The sequence below is a fragment of the Mobula birostris genome, chromosome 22 (assembly GCF_030028105.1).
Source record: "Mobula birostris isolate sMobBir1 chromosome 22, sMobBir1.hap1, whole genome shotgun sequence".
In the NCBI taxonomy this organism is placed as follows: domain Eukaryota; kingdom Metazoa; phylum Chordata; class Chondrichthyes; order Myliobatiformes; family Myliobatidae; genus Mobula; species Mobula birostris.
In genome coordinates, this window is record NC_092391.1 from 14,806,264 (window position 1) to 14,826,168 (window position 19,905).

At 44.1% G+C, this 19,905-nt stretch overlaps 1 protein-coding gene across 5 annotated transcripts in view; it reads right to left on the reverse strand.

Moving 5' to 3' along the window:
- LOC140186088 (tetratricopeptide repeat protein 16-like) overlaps positions 1–19,905 on the reverse strand; it is a 38,725-nt gene that overhangs the window by 17,842 nt on the left and 978 nt on the right. For all 5 annotated transcript variants that reach the window (XM_072239956.1, XM_072239957.1, XM_072239955.1 and 2 more), the window contains exons 2-7: positions 19,339–19,482; positions 17,479–17,660; positions 15,313–15,403; positions 12,676–12,819; positions 4,933–5,147; positions 328–575 (exon numbers count right to left, since the gene is read on the reverse strand). In XM_072239956.1, coding sequence (XP_072096057.1) covers positions 328–575; positions 4,933–5,147; positions 12,676–12,819; positions 15,313–15,403; positions 17,479–17,660; positions 19,339–19,398 — 940 coding nt within the window. In that variant the 5' untranslated portion in view covers positions 19,399–19,482. The remainder of the gene's footprint in view (positions 1–327; positions 576–4,932; positions 5,148–12,675; positions 12,820–15,312; positions 15,404–17,478; positions 17,661–19,338; positions 19,483–19,905) is intronic.

Consider the following 19,905-nt stretch of genomic DNA (forward strand, 5'->3'; position numbering starts at 1 on the left):
AAACGCAAATCAGAGGGTGGCAGATCGGTACAGGTGTGGGAGCCCCTGCCACACAATTTCAGCACCCTTGCTTCAATCCTGACCTTCAGTGCTCTCTGTGTGGAGTTTGCATGTTCTTCCTGGGACACTGGGTTGGTAAGTGAGTGGTAGAAAAGCAGGTCTGGCTGTAAAACCACAACTTTACGGCTATGACAACTGAAAGGCCCATTTCTCGCCTGCATGGGCTGATACATTCTGAAGCGGTCCATTGGACCATTACAGGTCTCAAACATCCTCCCTTACTACAAAAGTCAGCAGACGTTATACGACGGAAGAAATTACACTTACCCCCACGGTTGATGTACAGTCCTTTTTCCTGCTTCTCTTCCTTAATGCTCTGGTTCAAGAGAAGGACTGCCTCTTCATAAAACCCTCTGTGGTAGCAGTGCACAGCAAAGTCATTGTAGGTCAGAAGTAGCTGCCTCTGGGTCTCCAGGTAGGTCTCACTTTCTTTCATGTCGTTTACCTTATCCAAGACGAGGAGGTAGTTATCAATGGCTGCATTGAAATTCTTGGCCCTTCTATATAGGGTCCCCCTGTAGGTTGAACACGGGGTGGAATTATGACATTTGCAGTGGTGGGGTTATAGTTTAAACTGGGGGTTCCCAACTATTTGTTTAAGCCATGGACCCCTACAGTTAACTGAGTTGGGAACAGGTTGGGAACCCCTGATTTAAAAGAATAAATCTTCAAAACAAGAGTTCATACATTTAGTATGGGAATAGGATTTGCAATCTCTCCCCTCCCTGTGGTATAGAGTCATACAGCACAAAAAGGAGTTTATTTACTTTTTAGCTTAGGGAAGAGGCATGGTAACAGACCCAGCTGGCCCAACAAGCCCACACCACCCAATGTGACCAATTAACCTACTAACCCCTACGTCTTTGGTATGTGGGTAGACACTACATCATCCAAAGCAAAGCAACACAGTCACGGGGAGAACGTACAAACTCCTTTCGGATAGGGGCGGCTCACCAGTGATGTCACAGCATCACGGCCGTGGAGGCCAACTCACTGGGTCTATTGAAAGTGGGGGTTGATAGCTTCTTGTGTAGTAAGAACATCGAAGGTTACGGAGAGAAGGCAAGAGAATGGGTTAAGAGGGATAACCCGTGATGGAATGAATGGTGGGGCAGACTCGATGAGCTAAATGGCCTAATTCTGCTCCTATGTCTTATGGTTATGTTAACTGCTAAACTACGATGCACCCCAGTTCGACGTTAAACGATCCTTGGCTGTGTAAACTCAATTCCCATCAGAGCGTCATTGCAAAATTCACCATAGTACTCTACTCCAACAATTCCCACCACGTTAGGAAGGTCGTAAAGTTACAAAAATACATCGCTACAAGTAAAAGGGTTAAAATTCTGGAAATACTGAGGTCAGGCGACCTCTGAGGAGAGAGAACAGCATTAACCTTTCAGCTAATGCCATAAGAAGATAAGGTGTGAAAGGCTGATATTGGTGTGGTGGACTGTGTTAAGACTTGTTCTCCGTGGTTGGCAAATAGCACCAATCAATGACCAAACCTGCAAGCCCTTTACAAACAAACTAAAAACTGATGATGCAGGAATGCAGTGAAGGAACTTTGGCTTCTGCTTTAAATCCACAGCTTTGCCAAGTTTCAGTTTTAAATCACCTCAAAGTTTGAAAATGCACGGCTTGAAAAACAATGACTCCTTGTACCACATCAATAGTCTGAGTGATAACGTACACTCGGTGGCCAGTAATTAGGTACACCGGTACACCTGCTCATTAATGCAAATATCCTAACAGCCAATCAGATGGCAGCAATCAGGGCATAAAAGCATGAAGGCAAGGTCAAGAGGTTCAGTTGTTGTTCAGACCAAACATCAGAATGGGTAAGAAATGTGATCTAAGTGACTTTGACAGAAGAATGTTGGTGTCAGATGGGGTGACTTGAGTGTCTCAGAAATTGCTGATCCCCAGGGATTTTTACACACCACAGTCTCTAGAGTTTATAGAGAATGGTGTGAAACATGAAAAAAATTCCAGTGAGTGACAGTTCTGTGGGTGAAAACACCTTGTTAACGAAAGAGGTCAGAGGAGGATGGCCAGACTGGTTCAAGCCAACAAGAAGGTGACATTAAGTCAAATAGCATTACAACAGTGGTGTGCAGAAGAGCATCTCTGAATACAGAACTCATCGAACCTTGAAGTGGACGGGCTACAGCAACAGAAGATCACAAACATACACTCTGTGACCACTCCATTAGGTACAGGAGGTAGCTAGTATAGTGGGCACTGAGTGAACGTACATTATTCAATGATCCACTGTTGAATGGGTAAGGAAGGTCACTAACTCTGACTTAATCTGTGCTTTATACCATTGCTCTTTCGGTAGGCCATGCGCAGCATTAACGTTTGCCCCGTTGTGTGAAATCAGCTTTGCAGGTTCGGTGAGTGGGGAGTGAAGATACTCACTATCGGCAAGTAAGTTACAGGTCAAGACAGACACTAAACATTCAGTAAACCCTTCAAGTTACACTCTGTTATAAATACTTATCTAAAGTGTGCACCCTGGCCCTCTTTACTGCAGCACACCTTCACTGTCTACTGTTTCCATGGTGCCATCTGTAACATGGTCCATGTTGACCCAGTGAGCAAGAGTGACCGCACGCTTTTAGTGCATTACATATATACTCTACGGGCACTGTGATGTCATCAGCTAAAACAGCAGCTAGTGGGATGGGCTGCAAGGCTCCTTAAACAGACCAATCACTAGCTAGCATGGGGGAGCGGCTTTCAATCAACAGGTGAGATAGACACTTGCTGCAACGACTCCCTAACCTTTTACCCCCAAATGCCATTCACACCCCCCCCCCACTTCAAGTTCTGAACAATTATTATTTAATCAAGTAATTACAGAGAGAATGAGAATTGTAGAGGAGCAAAAATGGTTTGCGAACCTGAGATCAGAAATCATTCAACACGAGCTGACAAGTGCAGAGCTTTCAAAAAGACTAATGAGGTGCTCGGCTTTATTTCTACCAAACAGCAGGCACCGGGGGCAAATTAAAAATAGAAGGAAAGTATTATTCAATTGCTTAAAATCTATTACATTCAGTTCTGGGCTTTGTGTCTCGAGGAGATTCCAAAGGAGCATTAATAACAGAGCACTAAGTTCTGAGGACAGATTGCATTAACTCATCTTGCATTCTCCAAAGCGGTGCAGTAGGTGTGATGCTATTACAGATGTAAGACCGGGATTTAATTCCCACCAGTCTCCGTCAGGGGTTTGGAGGTTCTCACCGCGACTGTGTGGGTTCCCTGCCGGTGCTCCAAATGCTTACGGTTTAGGGTTAGTGAGTTGTGGGCGGGCTACGTCGGCTGCCTCCAGCACAATCCCCGCTGATTTAATTTGACGCAAAATGACCCATTTCGCTGTAAATTTCAGGTGTACAAGTGATAAGTAAAGCTAATCTTTATCTTTGCCACAGACTGAGGCGGTTACAATGCTAAAAAGGATTTGAAGTGGAGTGAAACTACAAATCGAGAATGGGGAGTACGAGAACACTGTGATAGTGTAGCGGTTAGCACGAAGCTGTTAGGGCTCAGAGCTCCGAGTTCAATTCTGGCGTCATCTGTAAGGAGTTTGTATGTTCTCCCTTTGAATGCATGGGTTTCCTTTGGGTCTCTGGTCTCTTCTCACAGTCCAAAGATGCACGGTTAGTAGATTAATTGGTCATTAATGATCTCATTGAACGGCAGGGCAAGTTTGAGAAACAATCTCCTCTTCCCAATCCTCTTCATTTATTCAGAGATGGAGTGCAGAACAGGCCCTTCCAGCCCAACGAACCGTGCTGGTCAGCAGCCCACCGATTTAACAGGACAATTTACAGTGACCAATTACCCTACCAACCGGTACATCTTTGGACCGTGGGTGAAAACTGGAACACCCGGCGAGAACGTACAAACTCACTACCGATGGCGCTGGAATTGACCTCTGAACTCCGATGTCCCAAGGTGTAAAAACGTCACGCTACTCTGCCGTGGCGCCCACCTTAACAAGACTTCGGAATGGACGTCTTTTACCTTCCTGGTATTTATGTGGAACAAGATACAAGCGTAAGCACCTGGGATTATCAGTGGGTATTTATATATTTAAGCACATTTTATTCCACATCTGGACTTTAACATCTAGCTTCATTTTTAATATAATTCTCTATTCTTTATAATTGTTGAATGTTGTTGTTCTCTGTTGCATGTCACGCCCTTACCAACACACCACGGCTAATTCCTAATACATCAATATGTATAGGGCAAATAAAGCTGATTATGTTCATATCATAGCTTATTGTTTAAACTCGTAAACGTGCACAACCAACTCTGTATGCTGGAAATAAATTTGTAGATCAGAGAGAACCCATTTCTTGTTGGTAATCTTTCATCAGAACTGGAACTCTGATATATTAAAAGTGTCCCCTCCACAGCTGTTGACTGACACTGAATATTTCAAAGTTCAAAGTGCATATATATCACAATCAGCCAGCTGGTGGTGTAGTGGCATCCGCACCGGACTTCGATGCGAGTGGTCACGGGTTCGAATCCAGCCAGCTTTCCACCCGTGCTGGGTGAGCGTCGAGCAAGCAACTCTGCCTCGTTAAAAAAAGACAAAAATACAGCAAGGTTGCCACCTGATGAACCACGAGGCACGGAAAGGAACAATAGAACAATTACCCGTCACAATATACTACCCTCAGGTTCATTTTCTTGCAGGCATTCATAATAGGTGCAGTGAAGCACAACAGAGTCAATAAGAAACTTCACACAAAAATGGACACAACCAATATTTCCACTTTTTGTTCTGCTTCGGACTTTCAGCAGCTGTAACATTTTGATTTTGATTGATCTACAGTTTGTTTACTTTACCTGAAGATGTAATAGTCAAGTTCAACAGGGTTGTTGTCTATCGCTTTGTTAATGCAATGGAATGCTCCATTCATATTGCCTTCCAGCGCCTTGTTCACCGCCCGAGCCTTCGCCTCTTCTGCTCTTAGCTTCAGTGTAGCCATTAATGAAACCGCCTCTGGATGGGAGGGGTCCAGGGACAGAGCGTGACTGATGTCCCGGTAACAACTAACTACCTGTTGACAGGGAAGGAAGAAAACGTTGCTGTGAATTCAGTTCAAAAATATATGGCATAGCCCCCAATCTCTTTATTCCCTGGAGCACAGGAGAATGAGGGGAGAGGGGTATTGATAGGGTAAATGCAAGCAGGCTTTTTCCACTAAGGTTGGGTGAAACTGGAACTAGAGGTCATGGGTTAACGGTGAAGGGTGAAGGGTGAACTACCTCACTCAGAGGGTGGTGGGAATGTGAAATGAGCTGCCAGAAGTGGTGGATGCAGGTTCGATTTCAAGATTTAAGAGAAATGTGGATAAGTACATGGATGGGATGGATATGGAGGGTGATGGTCTGGGTGCAGGTTGATGGGACCAGGCAGCCTAATGGTTTGGCATGGACTAGATGGGCTGAAGGGCCTGTTTCTATGCTGTTGGGTTCTATGACTAAGCGGAGGACAAACAAGGGGGATTACATTAGCAGCAAAAACAGGTTACCCAGCCTTTTCCACCTGTTCCTAACTCCATTCATCTATTGCAACTCCATAGGCATTAATACCACTGGCTATCAAAAGTATATCAATGTCAGATTTTAAATGGTTAATTGAACTTTACACTTCTCCCAGCGGCTGCAGGTCAAAGGTTGAGTGTCTGACCACTGGTAATTCACATCCTCAGAATGCTCCACTGACTACATGGTACATCAGGGTTGTGAACCCATACTTTCTGCAGGTTGGACAAGAATAACTCCAAACTTGATGCCAGCTGCAACTAAGTAGCCAAGTAATTGGTAACCATAGCTCCATCACTAGCACACTATGGCTATACTGCACACCATCTACGAAATGCTCTCTAGTTACTCAAAGCCAAACTCAACTTTTTTATCAAAGTACATAGATGTTACCTTATACACTGTACTATCTTGAGTAACACACACCAAGTGCTGGAGGAACTCAGCAGGTCAGGCAGCATCTATGGAAAAGAGTAAACAGCCAACACTTCAGACCGGTGAAGGGTTTCAGATAAAGCATCAACTGTTTATTCCTCTCCATAGATGCTGCCTGACCTGCTGAGTTCCCCTTTTGTGGGTTTTACTCTGGATTTCCAGCATTGGCAGAATCCTTTGTGGTTTCGCTTTACTATCTTAAGATTCATTTCTTGCCAACATTTACAGGAAATAAAATACAGCAGAACTTATGGAAAACAAAGACAAGCAGCCAATGTGCAAAAGACACATTGTGCAAATAGTAATACTGAGAACATGAGTTGTAAAGAGGCCTTGAAAGTGGGTCTGTAGGTTGTAGAATCAGTTCAGAGTTGAGGTGAGTGAAGTTGTGCAAGATGGTTCAGGAGCCTGATGGTTGCAGGGTAATGACTGTTACTGAACCTGGTGGTGTGGGACCAAAGTAGTAGTGAGAAGAGAGCATGGCCTTGATGGTGGGAGTCCTTGATGACTTCCATCTGCTACTTCAGCAGCACCTCCCAAATCTGTGAGTTGACCTTGCTAGATACATATGGGGACACCACAATCTTCAAGTTTCAAAACACCTTGACTCAGAAAGCGTTCTCGCTCTTTCAGTTACTGGGTCTATATCCTGCGGGGTGTATGGGGTGTCCAGGGAGGTGTAGCACCTCTGGACAAGGGTCTTGATATGTCCATTCTGGGATAGCTCACTCACCTACAATGGCCAATCAATCCAACTCCTGGAAATGGCTACTTTCACTAGATGGGCTCATGAAAGCATCTCACTTTTATCTTCTTGAAGTCAATATGGGATGCTCAATGAATTTCTAACAACACTAGGGCGCCACGGGAGAAGAAAGAACTATTACATCAGAGAAACACTAAGACTAATTATATGAACCATTAAAGCATCGCACTTACATTGGAAAAGTGGTCTTGCAGCCTCGCCCGAAGGACGTAGAGATCTGCATTGGAAGGCACAACCTCAAGTTGCTTGGTGACATATTGGAGGCAGTCTTCAAGCCTTCCCAATGCAAGCAGGGTAGCGATACTGGAAAACAATTTCCAATTCACCATTAATTTAATGTCCTGTGTTCATTTTTGTCACAATTTAATAGTGGCTGTCATTAAATATGGATAGCTCTGGAGCCAGGCTCATCCAGGTTCGTGGAGAACATTCCACCACATTTAGTATGTTGTAGACGGTCAAAGAGGATTGAGGATGTGAACAGCTCACTCTTGGTCAGTCACCTCTGACTTTTTGGTGGTAGAAGTGTGAATATCTGCCCCACAGATCAATAGGTAATAGCTCAATAATTCACTTTCCAGCCAGCCTCTTCCCCTCCTCCCCTTTTTATTCTGGCATCGTTCCCCCTTCCTTCTCAGTCCTGAAGAAGGGTCTCGGCCCTTCTCTTTTCCACAGATACTGCCCGATCTGCAGTGTCCCTCCAGCATTGTGTGTGTGTGTGTGTGTGTGTGTGTGTGTGTGTGTGTGTGTGTGTGTGTGTTGCTCTATAGTTCAATAGATTTATTTAAAATCAAAGTTGATGTATCTTTGCCAGCCAAGGTTATTAAGTGCTTTACGATTACAGTCTAAGATACAGGACCTCATGGTGAAGATTTTCTCTCACAACAAGAAGACAAGCTAGATCAGAAGTAGATTATTAAGATGCTATTGTGTGTTTTAAGGACACACTTGCAATGTGAGGAATCTGGCATTTCCACAATGGTAGTAAGCTTTGGGGAATTGTGCAGAGAATCCCAAACATTGTTACATCTCAGTCCAAGCAAATCCACAACAGATTAGCATACATTACATGCCACATCCTTGGCACTTCTCTAGCCTCAGCAATCACAGATCCTGAGCAGTGAGACATGGTCATCAAACGCTGGCTTGCCAGGGCTAACCACAGCTTTCTGGTCTTGTCAGTTGCACGCATCAAAGCCACAGAGAATCGCTGTAATTGCTGCTTTAAAAGTACACACACCAGAACATGAAGAAAACCGGCTATCATTTTCATCCGAACAGGAAAGAAATAACAGTCCTTTGTCTTTCACAGTTCTTTCCATGATTCGCTAATCTATCAAAATATGAAGTAATATTTGTCTAAAAAGAATATATTATTTCTGTCAACACACATAAAAGTTGCTGGTGAACGCAGCAGGCCAGGCAGCATCTCTATGAAGAGGTACAGTCGACATTTCGGGCGAGACCCTTTGTCAGGACTAACTGATAGAGCTAGTAAGAGATTTGAAAGTGGGAGGGGGAAGGGGAGATTCAAAATGATAGGAGAAGACGGGAGGGGGAGGGATGGAGCCAAGAGCTGGACAGGTGATAGGCAAAAGGGGTAGGAGAGGATTATGGGACAGGAGGCCTAGGGAGATGGGGTACGAGGGGGAGGTGAGGCATTAATGGAAGTTAGATAAGTCAATATTCATGCCATCAGGTTGGAGGCTACCCAGACGGAATATAAGGTGTTGTTCCTCCAACCTGAGTGTGGCTTCATCTTTACAGTAGAGGAGGCCGTGGATAGACATATCAGAATGGGAATGGGACGTGGAATTAAAATGTGTGGCCCCTGGGAGATCCTGCTTTCTCTGGGGGTAGATCAGGGGTCCACGGACCCCTTGCTTAATGGTATTGGTGCATGGCATTAAAAAAAAAGGTTGGGAACGCCCTGACAGATGCAAACGGCTGCAATTAAAGCTGTAAGATTTATGGTGGCTAAGCTCATCAGATTCGATGTCGTGTCCATATAACAACGCTGGTAATATCATTATAGCTTTTGACCAAGACTGGCTTCACTGAGCAGGGCATCTTAAGCCTGATTAAGGGAACAGCATCAAGACAATGAATCACCTTCGCATGTGGTAATGTTGATTTGCAGGTCTCAGTTCTGAAGCCAGGGCAAAAATTTCCAAGGCCTCGCTGTACATTTTGACTTCAAACAGGTATTGACCCTTGAGAACAAGAAAAGGAAGTCAGTGCTCATGGACTAGAACCCCCCTGTGACCCTAGCACGATAAAATGGACAGAATGCCATGCACTTCTTTCAGTGTTTAAATCCTACAGTCAATGATGCGATCACTTTAAAGATTAACCTTATTTGTTACATCTACATCAAAACGTACAGTGAAATGCATCGTTGCATCAAATCAAATCAGCAAGGATAACTCTGAGCAGCTCACTAGCGCCACCACACTTCCAACACCAACATAGCATGTCCACAACTAACCTGATAGTTTATAACCCTAGGACATAACCCCAACCCTATATCCTAACCGTATGTCTTTGGAACGTGGGAGGAAAATAGAGCACTCAGAGGAAATCCATGCAGTCATAGAAACTCCTCACACAGACAGTGGCGGGAATCGAACTCCAATCTTATAGCTGGCACTGTAAAGCAACACACTAGCCACTACACTACTGTGCACTGTGAATGTCTACATCCTGCCATTTCATCAACTAAAATCACAAGTACGAGGTTGAATGACCAGTTGTAATATCATTCCATTAATGGTGTAAATGTTAACTTTAGACCATTAGAGCTGAATTAGGCCAGTCTGCTCCACTGTTTGATTATGGCTGATTTAGCTTCCCTCCCAACCCCATTCTCCTGCCTTTGACACCCTGACTAATCAAGAACCTATCAACTTCTGCTTTAGATATACCCAATGACTTGGCCTCCACAGCCATCTGTGGTAATGAATTCCACAGATTCACCACCCTCTGGTTGAAGAAATTCCTTCTCAACTCCATTCTAAATGGACATCCTTTAGTCTATGGCTGTCCCTCACTTTCCCACTATAGGAAACATCCTCTCTAAGTCCACTCAGTATCTCTGCCTTTCAATATTCAGTAGGTTTCAATGAGATACCCTCATTCTTCTAATCTCCATGAGTACAGGTACAAAGCCATCAAACTTTCTTATCTCATGGTAGGTAATTTAAATGAGATCATTTGTAATTTGACAGCAAGGGGATTTGATTCCATTCTGAAGCAGGAAGAACATTGAACCACAGTCAATAAGCACAGAACAGACTCTATGACCCTCCAAGTCCATACTCACCATTAATCCTACATCAGTTTTATTCTCCTGATATTCTCACCAATTTTTCATGGACCTACCACTTACCTGCATGCTAGGGGTAATTTACAGTGGCCAATTAGCCCCCCAAAAACCATTCTTCACAACGTGAGGGGAAACCAGAGCACCCCAAGGGAGTGCATGCAGTCAAAGGGAGAACACGTAAACTCCACACGTACAGGACCAGAGATGAGGATCGAACCCAGATCACTGGAGCTGTGAGACATCAGCTGTACCAGCTGCACCATGGGTCTGGTCAACGCCGTGCAATGAAAAGAGTCATAGAAAAGTGCAGCACACAAACAGGCCCTTCAGCCCATCTAGTCCATGCTGAACCATTTCAACTGCCTACTCCCATCGACCTGCACTGGGACCATAGCCCTCCATACCCCTACCATCAATGTACCTATTCAAACTTCTCTTAAACTTTGAAATTGAGCTTGCATGCACCACTTGCACTGGCAGCTCGTTCCACAATCTCACAGCCCTCTGAGTGAAGAAGTTTCCCCTCAGGTTCCCCTTAAAATTTTCAGCTTCCACCCTTAACCTATCACCTCTGGTTGTAGTCCCTCCCAACCTCAGTGGAAAAAGCCTGTTTGCATTTACCCTATCTATACCCCTCAAAAGGAATAAGGTCCTAACCAATTCAATCTTTCCTTCTAAATCAGGTCCTCCAGACCTGGCAACATCCTTGTAAATTTCCTCCGTACTCTTTCAACCTCATTTACAAACAGTAATCATAAGAAATAGAAGCAAGAGTTGATCATGCCACCCATCGGTCCTGAGGTACCATTTAAAAGGTTGATCTTGATTTCTAATCCCCATGGCCTTTGACGTATTATTAATCTCAATCTTAAATATATTCAACCTCACTTTAGAGAACTCAACAGACTCTTAAGAACTTGAGTGAAGATATTTCTCTTAATCTCAGTGCTGAATGGAGTCCTGAATCCTGGGATTATTGCCCCCCCCCTAAATGTTCTAGAACATAGAGCATAGTATATAGAACATTGAGCATAGTATATAGAACATTACAGCACAGTACAGGCCCTTCGGCCCGCAATATTGTGCTAACCTTTTAAGGGTAAGATCAATCTTTCCTTCCCGCATAACCCTCTGTTTTTCTATCATCCATGTGCCTATCTAACAATCTCTTTAATGATCTTAATGTAGTTGCCTCTACCAATACCCCTGGCAGGGCATTCCACATACCCACTACGCTCTGTAAAAAAAGCCTCTGACATCCCCCTATACTTTCCTCCAAAAATCTACATTCTCAGCTGACTGATTCTGAAAGCCTCATGGAGTTAGTAAACTATCCTCATAGAATCATAGAGTGGTTATATCATAGAGGAGATTAAACAGCCCATCATATCCACTGGAGTAACTCACTAATTCTACCCCCTTGATCCCTTCTCTGGAGCCTAGCAAATGTTTCCTCGCCACACATTTACCCAGTTCCCTCTAGATGGCCACCGTGAAACCTGCCTCTGCCACAACAGCGGGTAGTTCTGTCCAGGTTACAACCACACATTGCATTAAAATATTTTCCTTCTTACACCATAAAATACAAGAGCTGAATTAGGTCATTTGGCCCATTGAATCTGCTCCACCATTTCATAATGTCTGATTTATTATTCCTCTCATCCTCATTCTCCTGCCTTCTCCCTGTAACCTTTGAGACCCTTTACTAATACTTTCTAGGAGCATGTACTGCCTTTCTCCAACCCACAGACTGTGGAGCTTTTTGTGTTATATGTAAGAAATTATTACCAAAAGACAAAGAGCCACTTGGCCCATTGAGTCTGCTCTAACATTCCATCATGGCTGATTTATTTTCCCTCTCAACCCCATTCTCCTGCCTTTTCCCCGTAAACATTGATACCCTTACTAATCAAGAACCTATCAACCTCCTCTTTAAGTATACCCAATGACTTGGCCTCGTCAGTTGTCTGTGGCAATGAATTCCACAGATTCACCACACACATTTTTGTCACTATCAATTCTCATCCGATTTGTTTTATAAGTCTGTGATCCTTCGTCCTTGACCCTTTTGCCAAAGGGAACAGCTCCCCCCCCACCCATTCTGTCCAGACTTCTTATTTTGTGAACTTCAATGAAGTCTCCCCTCATCCTTATCTTCCCCAAAGAAATCAGCTCCAGCCTCTCCAATCCATCCCTGTGACTGAGATTCTTCAGGCTATGAACCATTCTCGCAAATCTCCACTGAACTCTCTTGGGTCTTTTGTCATGCTTCCTATCATGATGGGACTGGAAATGAATTGCATTTCAGCGGAAGCTGGAGCTGAATTAGATTTTAGATCACACAATCACCAATTAATTTGCAGGTTGGAAATGTTCCATTCAAACCAACAGATCGGTACTGGTGTATATGGAATCTTCTTTCACCCTGCTCCATCTTGTTCTTTACTCCAACTTACACAGATAATCATGAAACAGAACTTTAACAAAAATTAGAAAAATAAAACCATGAACACACGTGTATATACAAAGTGTGGCTTATCGTTGACACAAGACTTTCATCTGCTGGATCCAAGTTGCTGGCCATTCTGTAGTTCAGGACAGAAGACTGGAAATCCCCGATGTAGAGATATGCCTCAGCCTTTCTCGAATAAAACTCTTTCTGCAACAAGTACCAGAAATCAGATTGTAAGCGACCAATTAGTATTTCACTACATTTACAACGAACATTATTCAGTTGATACATGTACGTTGGTATGTTGAATCAGAATAAAGAAAGTGAAGACAAATATAGTGTCCTGACAAAGACTCTTAGCCTAAACTGTTCATTCCTCTCTGTAGATGCTGCCTGACCTGCTGAGTTCTTCCAGCATTTTATGTGTGTTCCTCTGGATTTCCGGCATCGCAGAACCTTGGCGTTTCTGGAGATTGGTTATTCATCAAATTTCCAGTTATTACTGCTCAAAGTAAACTTACTATTAAAGTACATATATGTCACCATATACAACCCTAAGATTCATGTTAGCATTCATTTCACAAGGTTGAGAATACAAGAGCTGGGATGTGACGCTGAGGCTTTATAAAGCACTGCTGAACTGCTGAGGCCTCACCTTGAGTATTGTGAACTGTTTTGGGCCTCTCATCTTAGAAAAGATGTGCTGGCATTGGAGAGGGTCCAGAGGAGGTTCGCAAGGATGATTCCAGGAATGAGAGGGTTATCATACGAGGAACGTTTGATGGCTTTGGGTCTGTACTCGCTGGAATTCAGAAGGATGAAGTTGGGGGGGGGGTGGAATCTCATTGAAATCTTTCGAATGTTAAAAGGTCTAGATAGAGTAAATGTGGAAAGGATGTTTCCCATGGTGGGGGAGTCTAGGACAAGAGGGCACAGCCTCAGGATAGAGAGGCGCCCTTTCAAAACAGAGATGAGGAGAAATTTCTTTAGCCAAAGGATGGTAAATTTGTGGAATTTGTTGCCACATGCAGCTGTGGAGGCCAGGTCAGGTGTAGTTAAGGCAGAGATTGATAGGTTCTTGATTGGACATGGGATCAAAGGTTACGGGGAGGAGGCTGGGAACTGAGGTTGAGGAGGAGAAAAAAAAAAAAGAATCAGCCACGATTGAATGGCGGAGCAGACTCAATGGGCCGGATGGCCTAATTCTGCTCCTATGTCTTATGGTCTTAATTTTCTTGTGGGCATTCATACTAAATTCAAGAAACACAATAGAATCAATGAAAGACTGTACTTGACAGGACGGATAAAACACCAGTGTGAAAAAGACAACAAACTGAGCAAATACAAAATGAGGAAAAACACCAAAATAATAACAATAAATAAATAAATAAGCAATAAATATAGAGAAAATGAGCTGTAGAGTCCTTGAAGAGTTTGTCCTGCCGAAGGGTTTCGGTCCGAAACGTCGATTGTACCTTTTTCCGTAGATGCTGCCTGGCCTGCTGAGTTCCTCCAGCATTTTGTGTGTGTTGTAGAGTCCTTGAAAGTGAGTTCACAGATTGTGAGAACAGATCAGCGACGGGCCGAGTGAAACTGAGTGAAGCCGTAGCCTCTGGTTCAGGAGACTGATGGTTGTGGGGTAATAACTGTTCCTGAATCTGGTGGTGTGAGTCCTGAGGTTCCTGTACCCTCTTCCTGGTGGTTTTAGTACTTACCAATTTTCATTTACTATAACTAAGCACTGTCAACAGGCTACTAATCCAGAATGAATAAAATATTTCCCCTAATCTTTCATCTTACTTGGAATACAAGTGAGCTGACGCCGGAGCTCAGTGACTCTTTGCAGACTGGTCTCTGCAAATATGCTCTATCATAATCTATTATTACAAACTTCTGTTATAACCATTCTACTTTTTAAAATCTAAATTCTATCACTCTAAGAATTACCAACAATATTCTATATCTCTGCGCTGTTGTAGCAATTTCCAAGTTCCTGGGTCTTAATATCTCTGAGGATCTAACTTGGACCCAGCATATCGACACAGCTACAAAGACAATGGAGATGTTTCCTGAGGAGTTTCAGGAGATTTGGTACGTCACCAAAAACACTCGCAAATTTCTACAGATGGAGAGCATTCTAACTGGCTGCATCACTGTCTGCTATGAGGCAGGGGGAGGTGGGGCTACTGCACAGGACTGAAATAAGCTGCAGAGAGTTGTAAAGTTAGTCAGCTCCATCGTGGGTACTAATTTTTCTCATTGCTACTGTCAGGGAGGAGCTACAAAAGCCTGAAGGCACACACACACACTCAGTGATTCTGAAACAGCTTCGTAACTTCTGCAAATAGATTTCTGAATGGGCATTGAACCCATGAACAGTACCTCACTACTTTTTAACTTCTATTTTTACAATATTTATTTAATATATATTTAACTGTAATTCAGTTTTTTCTATTATTGTACTTATTTCATTGTACAAAGTTAACAAATTTCATGACATATGCCAGTGATATTAAACCTGATTCCGATTCTGAAGTGGTCTACCTGGATGGCATGCAAAACAAAGTTTTTCACTCTACCTAGGTACATATGACAATAATAACTTCGTTCATCAACATGTTGGTTGCGTCATACTGGTGCTCTGGATCTTACTCCTGACCCAAACCCCCCTCCACACCAAGGAAAAATTAATCTTCTTACCCTCCGAGGATCCAAATTAAGAGCTTTGTTGAATGAAATTATCGCTTCCTCCATTAGTCCCATGTTAACGAGAGTCTTTCCTTTCTCATAACTGTAGAAAGAAGATGCCAATAGAGATTCAACATCTCAGATACAGAACCTTAAGTATTGTTTAATTGCTCTTTGTAAACTATGATGCCTTTCACATCCGGAATAAAATCCTCTAAAGTGTGGTAGTCTGAAGATTATCTGTAAGAGATATCCTGTCTGTGAAGAACCAGCTCAGAATGGGGAGCTAGGATATTTCTGGTGGACACTGATAACTCTGGGGTTAGGATTAGGTTTATTGTCACTGACATATGTCGTGAAATTGTTTTATGGATGCAATATCGTGCAATAAAACAATAACTAAGTTATAATACTGAGGCCCTCTGTTCGTCGGGGTGAACCATGGATATTGCACTCTAGCTATCTGTGCAGTACTGCCCCAACAGTACGTATGGAGAACAAGCTGTTGCCCAGGGAGCAGGGTCCCCCTCTCCATGCAGTTGATGAATCCAAAGGAACGGCAGAGACGGATACAGTTCGGCACCGGTGGCGTTGCAGGAGATGCCAGTCAGCGTTGAATTCAATGTTGGACTGCCTTATGGACCTCAGCTCCAGACTTCCCCTCGGGGTTTACACCTGAAACCTTCCCCACGAGTGGGTATAGCCGCAGGGCAGCTGGGGGGGGGGGGTGGGTTTGAATTAGGTTTTCCTTCTCCTGGTTGAGCTGCCAACGACAGCTTGCCCTTCTGCCCACAGCGACTGGTTTTAAGGTGCCTTTGCCTCCTCCCTGATCAGTAGAAACGGTTCCGCCAGGCTTTGAAACCAAGCCACATGTGAAGGCCAGGAGCTGGACTCGATGGTCAGAGGCTATTTGAGATGCACCCCATTGGGAGCATTTAATAGGTAGTGGGAGCTTAAGGAACCAAGTTACAATAACAAATATACAAATAAATAAGTGCAAAAAGAGGGTAAAGTAGTGACGTAGGGTTCTTGGGTCCACGGACCATTCAGAAATCTGATGGCAGAGGGGAAAAAAACTAGTCCTAAAATGTTGAGAGAGTGCCTTCAGGCTCCTGTGCCTCCTAAATAATGGGTGGTGCCTTTGTGAAACACCACCATTTGAAGATGTCTTCGAAGGTGGGAAGGATGTGATGATGGAGCTGGCTGAGCAGCTTTTCTTGATCTTGAGTGTTGGAACCTCCACACCAGGTTGGGGGGGGGGGGCAAACAACTAGATTACTCTCCACGGTACTTCTATAAACATTTGCTAGAGCCTTTGGTACATAAATTTGGTACCAAATCTCCTCAAGCTCCCAATGAAGTATAGCCGCTGGCCTGCCTTCTTCTTGAATGCATCAAGACATTGGGCCCAGGGTAGGTCTTCTGAGATGTTGACAGCCAGGAACTTGAAGCTGCTCACCCTTTCCACTGCAGACTTCTCAATGAGGATTGGTGTGCGTTCTCCCGACTTCCCTGCCCGAAGTTCACAATCAACTCCTTGGTCTTTCTGACCTAGAGCGCAAGCTTGTTGTAGCACCACAATGTGCGCACAAATACCGGCGGTGGTCGGACAAGAACATGGCAGAATATTCTCCCCTCCCCACCCTGACCTGGAACATTCAGCATCAATGCGACAGAATTCGTCTTTCTTTCTCCATCCTTTTTCTTACAATAGTCTCCAAAATAGAGTTCATTTTTTTCCAATGAACCTGCCTCCAAATTGGCCAGATTTGGGAACAGCTTCTTTCCAACTGTGATAAGACTGCTGAACGGATCCTGACCCGGATCTGGGCCGTACCCTTCAACTATCCGGACCTGCCTCTCAGTTTTTTTGCACTACCTTACTTTCCATTTTTCTATTTTCTATTTATGATTTATAATTTAAATTCTGAATATTTGCTATCAATTTGTAATCCAGGGAGTGGGAAGCGCAGAATCAAATATCGCTGTGATGATTGTACGTTCTAGTATCAATTGTTTGGCGACAATAAAGTATAAATTGAGAGTGGTATAAAACAATACCAACACTGCAACAATGTAAGTTGGTTATCACATCACTAAGCAAAAAAAAAAGCACATCATATTTTCAGGTAATCTAAAACCTTCTCTTGAAATGGCCGCATCTGCCAATATACTCACTGTTCTTCAGCCCGATTATTTATAATATCCGACATGACATAATTTTTCTTCTCTATGGCATCTAGGTGAAAGATCTTACTAGATCCAAAGAGGTCTTGTCGTGCTTTCTCTGTGGCTGCTGCCAGCTGCTCTTCAGATAAAGCTGTAGGAAACACGCCAGCTCCCAGCATAATTGGATCCTCCTGGGAAATGAGAGCATTTAATTGTCACGAGCCTTGGACCATCCAAGGGAAGTAGGCCACCGAAAGGGCGCTCTTGAGTTACGGAAACAACTGACAAGTTATTTCAAAGTTCAAAGTAAATTTATTATCAAAGTCTGTATATGTCACCAAATTCCACCCTCAGATTCATTTTCATTTCTCCGTACAGTGGAATGTGGAAGAAGAATAGAATCACACAAACAACCAATGTACAAACGAAGACAAACTGTGCAAATAAATAAATAGATGGATAGGTAACACTGACAACATGAGTTGTAGAGCCCTTGAAAGAGAGTCTGTAGGTTGTAAAATCAGTTCAGCGTTGAGGGGAGTGAAGTTATCCCAGCTGGCTCAGGAACCTGATGGTTGAAGAGCAGTAGCAACTGGTCTGGAACATGGTGGTAAGAGTTTGGAGGCTCCTGTACCTCCGTCCTGCAAGGCATTTGGATACACGTGCCTAAGGGCCTTTCTACAGTTGCTGACTTTGCGGCATGCTGCATATCAAGGAAATTGCTTAGATTTCCAAATTGCTGAGATTGTTACATATAGGTGTTGGTTTTCTAGGAAAGGGGACGGAATTCTGCAGCTTTGTCGCTTCCCAGTAAATGAGCTGGGGATTATTACACAGGAGAAGACTTCCACACTCAGCAATCGTGTCACCAAAAGGTAAATAGGCTCCCCAAGCTGAACGGCGAGCATTTGCTGTCGGTGACTGGCAGCAATGGCTGGAGCCAGGCGCGGAGTTAAACTGACTGTAGTTGGTGGGTTTTGTCCAGCCAGGCTTAGTGAGCAGGAAGCCCTCCTTTTACCTGGAGTGGCTAATTGGACCCAGAAACCAGCTCCTGATCCGGAGGTCCTACAAGCCACAGGGCCTGAAATGAAAACTAGAAAACACTGGAAAGCAACACACATCAAAGTTGCCGGTGAATGCAGCAGGCCAGGCAGCATCTATAGGAAGAGGTACAGTCAACGTTTCGGGCCGAGACCCTTCGTCAGGACTAACTGAAGGAAGAGTTAGTAAGAGATTTAAAAGTGGGAGGGGGAGGGGGAGATCCAAAATGATAGGAGAAGACAGGAGGGGGGAGGGATGGAGCCAAGAACTGGACAGGTGATAGGCAAAAGGGATAGGAGAGGTTCATGGGACAGGACGTCTGGGGACAGGGAAACCCAGAGGATGGGCGAGGGGTATAGTCAGAGGGTCAGAGGGAGAGAAAGGTGAGAGAGAGAAAGAATGTGTGTATATAAATAAATAACGGATGGTGTACGAGGGGGAGGTGGGGCATTAGCAGAAGTTTGAGAAGTCAATGTTCATGCCATCAGGTTGGAGGCTACCCAGATGGAATATAAGGTGTTGTTCCTCCAACCTAAGTGTGGCTTCATCTTTACCGTAGAGGAGGCCATGGATAGACACATCAGAATGGGGATGGGACGTGGAAAAACGCTGGAAAGGTTCAGCGGCTCTGGCCGCTTGTGTGTAGGAAAAAAGATTTAACGTTTACGATTGATGCCAGAGAAGGTAGGAGAGGGGGGATGAGACCAAAGGGAGAATCTCCAATGTGTGAGATTAAATGCTTGCTGGACATTAATTACTTTCAAATTGATTGCTAGGAAAGATTTAATTCACCCGATCATTTAAAACTTTTTTTTATCCCCTACTTACCTCAGCCAAGGTTTGGTGCTGACTTTCTTCGTTCTGTTCCTCCTCTCTGGCGTGCTCCATGACTCGACAGCGTCGGTGAGATTCTGAGTAACTTGCCCTTTATTGCACGGGAGGTGTGCAAATACCGTAACAACGTCTCAACAACTGCAAAGAACATAGAGTACTGAATTTCTGCCACCGATGTGTTACCTGACCCCACTCTTAACGGCTTGGATACTGATTCAATGATTATGCCCTCATGTTCAGGATTATTCCATTAGCGATAATCGAGGCCTAATGTTCAGTGATTGGCGCGCACTGGGTCCACAATGAGGATCGAGGATCGAGGATCGAGGATCGAGGATCGGGGGGGGGGTCAAATTGGAAGACCGGAATCTCTGTGAGTCCAGCGGGGTGGCCGAAGCCTAGAGACTGTAAGTCTGAGTCCACTGGGGGCTGGAAACCTGCCCTGGGGTTGTGTGTGTGTGTGGAGATGGGAGGGAGGAATGGGGCTTGTTTTGCTGGTGGTGTGTTCTGTGTTGTTCTGCTAAGCATTGTAGGCACGGGGATATGCGACAAAACACACAC